Source organism: Calidris pugnax, unplaced genomic scaffold, assembly GCF_001431845.1.
Source record: "Calidris pugnax isolate Ruff unplaced genomic scaffold, ASM143184v1 scaffold32, whole genome shotgun sequence".
Lineage (NCBI taxonomy): Eukaryota > Metazoa > Chordata > Aves > Charadriiformes > Scolopacidae > Calidris > Calidris pugnax.
Window position 1 is genome coordinate 9,681,717 of NW_015090783.1, and position 6,279 is coordinate 9,687,995.

At 64.2% G+C, this 6,279-nt stretch overlaps 1 protein-coding gene across 1 annotated transcript in view; it reads right to left on the reverse strand.

Annotated features, from left to right (window-relative positions):
• DDX54 (DEAD (Asp-Glu-Ala-Asp) box polypeptide 54) overlaps positions 1-6,202 on the reverse strand; it is a 7,336-nt gene extending 1,134 nt beyond the window's left edge. The window contains 18 exon segments of the mRNA XM_014964900.1: positions 139-243; positions 320-433; positions 517-659; positions 795-989; positions 1,095-1,168; positions 1,442-1,663; positions 2,071-2,205; positions 2,632-2,842; positions 3,163-3,294; positions 3,408-3,469; positions 3,658-3,779; positions 3,887-3,982; positions 4,233-4,274; positions 4,378-4,427; positions 4,545-4,730; positions 4,812-4,882; positions 4,969-5,104; positions 6,152-6,202. Coding sequence (XP_014820386.1) covers positions 139-243; positions 320-433; positions 517-659; positions 795-989; positions 1,095-1,168; positions 1,442-1,663; positions 2,071-2,205; positions 2,632-2,842; positions 3,163-3,294; positions 3,408-3,469; positions 3,658-3,779; positions 3,887-3,982; positions 4,233-4,274; positions 4,378-4,427; positions 4,545-4,730; positions 4,812-4,882; positions 4,969-5,104; positions 6,152-6,193 — 2,138 coding nt within the window. The 5' untranslated portion in view covers positions 6,194-6,202.
• Between the last annotated feature and the right edge of the window lie 77 nt (positions 6,203-6,279).

Consider the following 6,279-nt stretch of genomic DNA (forward strand, 5'->3'; position numbering starts at 1 on the left):
CCCCTCACCAGCTTCGTTGCCCTTCTCTGGACCCGCTCCAGCACCTCAATGTCCCTCTTGTGGTAGGGGGCCCAAAACTGGACACAGTACTCGAGGTGGGGTCTCACCAGTGCCCTCACCGCAGCGCAGGCAGGATACAGGTTGTTCTTGTAGGAGCTGCTGATGTAGCGCCCGCTCTCCGTCTTCACCTTCTTCTTGTCCTCTTGGCCCGTCTGCCCCACGAACCGCTTCTTCTTGCGGTCCCTGTGAGAGAGGGGAGGGCGGTGGGACCCTCAGCCCTGATTTCCACTCCCCCAGCCCACGGCCAGACCCCACTCACCACTTCAGCAGCTGCTTGTTCTTGTTGAGGTTGTGGTTTTCATCACCCATGAGATCCAGGACGGCTCCGGCCGCTTGCTGCTCGAAGGCGCTGCCCTCGCCACCCACGCTCAGCCTGTGAAGGGTGGGAGATGAGAGCAGCCCCCCCCTCAAGGCTGGGACAGGATGGTGGGAAGAGTAAGAGCCCCCCAGACTCACCCCCTCTAACTCTCAAAGTCCTTGGGCCGGTAGGGGATGTAGAAGTCCTCGTCCCGCTGCGCTGGCTGCTGCGGCTTTTTCCTGGCACCGTCTTCTCCCCCTCGGTCCCGTTTTCGCTTCCGGCCCATGTTGGAGAACACGTCCTGGAAGGAGACAGCAGAGGGGCTGGAGGAGCCGTGTTCCCCCACCGGTCACTGCACTGGCCCCCAAACAGCCAGGGGCCACCTTGCAGCAGGTCCCACAGCAAATCCCCCCCCCCACCATTCCTGCCCCCTTACCTGGAGGTTTTCCTCCTCTCCTTCTCCTTCCTCGGGCACGGGGGGTGCTGGGCCCAGCCGTGCTTTGAGAGCTGCCTCCCTCTTCTCCTGCTGCCCACGCTGGTACTTCTCAATCAGAGCGTGGTCGTGGCGCCGCTTCGACCGCATCACGGTGCTGGCCAGCGTCCGGGACGTGGCGTTGATCTCAAAGATGGTCTGCTCCCCCAGGGTGGGAGTGTGAGCCCCGGTGAGCTGCACGGCCACAAGGACCTTCCCTCCCCACCCCAGGCACCTCCTGCCCAAGGACAGGTCTCAACTCACCGCCTTGGACTTGTAGCTTTTAATGCTGTCCACCATCTTCAGCCTCTCCAGCTCGGTGTCTTCAAAGCGAGCACCTGGGGACAGCAGGCATGGATTAGCTCCTCGGTGAGAAGAACAGCGTCCCCTCCCTCGCTGTCCCCAAGGCACTCACTGAAGAGGGGGTGGATGCCCAGCTGGGCCACCTCCAGGTCCTTCGCCCTCTTGATGGACTCGGGCGAGGGGCCGGGGCGGGAGCGCAGGTACTGCTTGTGGGCGTTGTCGGCGAGGGCGGGCAGGGAGAGGGGCACGGATTAGCTCCTCGGGGAGAAGAACAGTGTCCCCTCCCTCGCTGTCCCCAAGGCACTCACTGAAGAGGGGGTGGATGCCCAGCTGGGCCACCTCCAGGTCCTTCGCCCTCTTGATGGACTCGGGCGAGGGGCCGGGGCGGGAGCGCAGGTACTGCTTGTGGGCGTTGTCGGCGACGCGGCGCAGGCTGCACAGCTCCAGCGAGCCCTCGTGGTCCGTCAGCAGCAGCGACTCCTCATCATCCACCAGGCTCTGGGGGACACGGCCCAGGACCCCGCCAGCATCTGCAGCCCAAGGGCCGGGGGGACACGGTGTCACCTCGCTGGAACCCACCTTGAGCTGTCACAGTGGGCACGGCAGCAATCCGGGATGTACCAGAGCAAAGCTAACGGCCACGGGGAGCTCGGTGGGGTTCAATCAGCATCACCAACACACAGGGTGTGTCAGAGCCCCCAGCACACCAGTTTCCCCAGCTGCACCCCAGTAACGACAGCATATCATCAACCGTGAACTCCAGCATTGGCAAAGGATAAACCCCTGGTGGCCACGTGGCCAGCATCCCAGCTCCGGGGGAACTTCAATCACAAACTCCAACACTGGCCAAGAATAAACCCCTGGTGGCCACGTGGCCAGCATCCCAGCTCAGGAGGACACGCAGCCACCCCAATGCCTGTGACAGGGTCTGCCTTACCAGCGGGCATCTCCTGGGCTCCGGCGAGGACGAGCGGGCGCCCCAGGAAGAGGTGGAGGTCAAAGACGTAGGGCATCTCATCGGGAGCCACCAGCGAGTAGGCAGTGCCGCTCCGGCCAGCGCGGGCCACACGACCTGGCCAGGAGGAGGAGAGTGAGAAACCAGCCCCAGAACCAGCCCAGCCTGTCCCCACCTGGGCAGGGACCCACTGGTGCCCATACGGGTGACATTCACCAGGTGGGCACGGCTGGCAAGGGGCTGTGGGTCACTGGGCAAGGAGGCAAAGAGAAGGCCACCCCTCCAGCCCTGCCCCCAAGAGCCCCTGCAGTCCAACTGGGAGATCAGGGACATTCCTGTCCCTCTCTTTGTCCCCAGCCCATCTCCTCATGTCACAACACAGCAACCTCCTGCCCCAAAGGTGTCACCACCAAGTCAGGGGCACCAGTGCCAGCCCAGCAGGCAGGGAAAATCAGGGGACAAGGGACAGCCCACTCACATTCTCCTTGTCACCCTGGGGACCCCCAGGTTACAGGGACCTTTGCGCAAGGCTCCGGTACCCACCGACGCGATGCAGGAACAGCTTGCCCTTGGCGGGGAAGCTGTAGTTGATGACGTTGTCCAACATGGGGATGTCGAGCCCGCGGGCGGCCACGTCCGTGACCAGCAGCACCGGGCACTTGCCCTGGGCAAACTTGGCGATGTTGATCTTGCGGGCGGTCTGGTCCAGCGAGCTGTAGATGTGTGTGCAGCGGATGCCCTGGGCCGTCAGCAGCTGGAGGTGGGGAAGAGAGATCAGATCCTACCTGATCCACGCACCCTAAGCCAAGAGACAGGCCCACCCCGTGGCCCTGAGACCCCAGGGTGACTACCCGGACTCCCAAATCCCACTGCGCTCCCCCCTCTCGCCGAGGATGCAGCACATCCACAACCACACATGCTCAAGGATTTCTTCCTCAACCCAGCAAAACAGAGGTGGAGACTCCAGCAGGGACGTTCTCACAGATGCAGACCCCACGTGGGTCTGGAACGGGGCCTCGGGCACCCCCCTCCCACCCCAGCAGCCTGTCCTGGGCACCCCCAAATGCCACTTGCCTCCTTGAGATACTCCGTGTGGTGCTTGGTGGCCACGAAGACGACCGTCTGGTCCTGGGGCTTGACCACGCTGCGGAGCAGGTGGAGCAGCACGGCCGGTTTGTCGTCCCCGCGCACGTGGAAGAACGCCAGCTGCCGAGGGAGGGGAGAGCTCAGCCCCTCTGCGTCCCCACACCCAACGTCACCACCCCTTGTCACCTCCTCACGAGCCCAGAGCCACCGCAGGGGCCTCCAGCACCTCTCACCTTGAGCTGCTCACTGAGCTTTGACTCTACATCCAGGCGGATCAGCATCGGCTCGGTGAGACCTGTGGGACACGGTGACACATGGGACATGGGACACGGGTCACACGTGGGATGGGCCCACCCCTTGGCTTGGGGACACCCGCTTGGCCCAGCATTAATCCAGCTTGGTGTCAACAGTCCTGGGCACAACCGTGTCATGTCCCCGTCCCCAGGTGTCCCCCCCAGGTGCCATCTGCCCCATGTTCCTCACCGGCCCGGGCAAACTCAACGAGCAGCTTGGGCAGTGTGGCGGAGAAGAGGACGGTCTGGTGGCAGTCGGGGAGCCGGGCGATGATCTCCTGGAGCTGCTCGGCGAAGCCCATCTCGAAGAGCCTGCAGGGGAGGGGACACAGGATGTGGCACCGCCTGTTCTGTCCCTCCATCAACCTCACTCATGGGGACACTGCCAGCCCTGGGGACCCCCCCTGTCCCCCACTGACCTGTCAGCCTCGTCAAACACCACGTACTCCACGGTGTGCAGCTTCAGTTTCATCTCCACCGCCACATGCACCAGGCGCCCGGGGGTGGCAATGATTCTGTGGGGACAGAGCTGGTGACGAGACCCCGCTGGGGGGACGATGGCCCCACACCCTCCCGGCTGCAGGTCCCAAGTCAAAGATGACCCAAGAGAGACCCATTTGTCCCCCATGGGGAGCATGGGAAGGTGCTTCAAGGGAACATGGGGACATGTTCACCAGGTGTGCAAACACCAGTGATGTCCCCACACGGCGGGTGGCTCTCGGGGGCCGTTTCCCCACCGTGTCCCCTCCCCTTGTCCCCACTCACATGTCGGGGTTCTCGTGCAGGGCAGCAAACTGGTCCTCCATCCTGCGGGAAGGGGGAAGAGACTGGGGTGCCATGGGGCAGCTCAGCCCCTTACCGGGGTCTGGGGAGGCTTTAGGGACCGGCGGGGGACATGGGGACAGCTTACTTGTCACCTCCAAGGATCAGGGCTGTCTTCAAGCCCGTGAACTTGCCCAGCTGCGGGGTGAGAAAGAAACGTGTTGGCGTGGTGGGGAGGGGTAAAAAACCAAAGCCCTCCCCCTGTTGTCTCCACTTGTCACCGTTGTCCCCCATTGTCCCTGCTGTCCCCCATACCTCCTTGGTGAACTTGAGGGTCTGCAGGGCCAGCTCGCGGGTGGGCGAGAGGATGAGGGCGCGTGCCCCGGCCTGGCTGGGCGCCTTCAGCCTCTCGAACATGGGGATGAGGAAGCAGGCCGTCTTCCCGCTGCCCGTCCGTGCCATGGCCACCACGTCCCGGCCACGCAGGATGGCGGGGATGGTCTGCAAGACACCACGGTCACCGTCACCGTCACACACACCCCCATCCCCAGGACAAGGGTCCCACCACCCCCCGGCACTCACCTTCCTCTGGATGGGGGTGGGCACCTTGTAGCCCTTCTTCATGATGCCCTTGAAGACGGGGTAGCTGAGGCCTGTGGGGGACGGAGACAGGTGAGGGGGTGTCAGCAGGAGGGGACAGTCCCCGTCCTGTCCCAGCTGTCCCCCTCCCCACACGCACCCATGGACTGGAAGCCCCCGGATTTCTTCTTCTTCTGGTTCTGGGCCTGCACCATGGCCCGTGTGTCCGGCTCGGCCTCGGCGCCATCCTCCTCCTCCTCGGCAGTGGGGAAGGCGGGCAGCGGGGGCGCGGGGACCTGGGGACAGCAGGGGGACACGGTGTGGTGACAGGCTGTGTGTCCTGGCTGTGCCAGCGACCTGCTGCTCTGCGCTGCTGGCCCAGGAGGGGACACCAGCGCTGGGGACAGCAGTACTGGGAACACTGGTATTGGGGATGGCAGTACTGGGGACACTGGTATCGGGGACTGCGGCACTGGGGACACTGGTAGTGGGGACACTGGTAGTGGGGACAACAGTACTGGGAACACTGGTATCAGGGATGGCAGTACTGGGGACACTGGTAGTGAGGATACTGGTGCTGGGGGCACCAGCACTGGGGACACTAGTAGTGGGAACAGCAGTACTGGGAACACTGGTATTGAGGACAGCAGTACTGGGGACACTGGTAGTGGGGACACTGGTATTAGGGACAGTAGTACTGGGGACACTGGTAGTGGGGACACTGGCGCTGGGGACGCTGGTGGGACACCAATACTGGGGACAGTAGTAGTGGGGACAGCAGTACTGGGAACACTGGTATTGAGGACAGTAGTACTGGGGACACCGGTAGTGGGGAGACTGGTATTGGGGACACCAGTACTGGAGACACCAGTAGTGGGGGTACTGGCGCTGGGGACACCAGCACTGGGGACACTGGTATTGGGGACACCAGTATTGGGGACAGCAGCACTGGGGACACCGGTAGTGGGGACACTGGTGTTGGGGACACTGGTGGGACACCAGTACTGGGGACAGTAGTAGTGGGGACACCGGTACTGGGGACACTGGTATTGGGGACAGCAGTACTGGGGACACTGGCACTGGGGGCACTGGTGGGACACCAGTACTGGGGACACCGGCACAGGGGGACTGGGGATACTGGTCCTGGGGACACGGGCACTGGGGAAACTGGCACCGAGGATGCCGGTACCGGGCACAGGGGCACCGACACACGTGCACCGGGGGACACCGGTACCGGGCGCAGGGGGACCGGACACGCGTGGATCAAGGACACCCACAGGGGGGACACCGGTGACACCTTCCTCCCCCCTATCCCCCCCCCTCCCCGCGTTCCCCGTCCCTACCGGCGCTCCGCGGGGCTGGCGGCGGGCGCGGGCCGGCGCCATGTCGGTAGCGGCGGAAGCACGCGGCGGTGGGCGGGGCCGGAAGGGGCGGGGCCAGGTGGGGGAAAGGCTCCGCCCCGTCCCGGGCG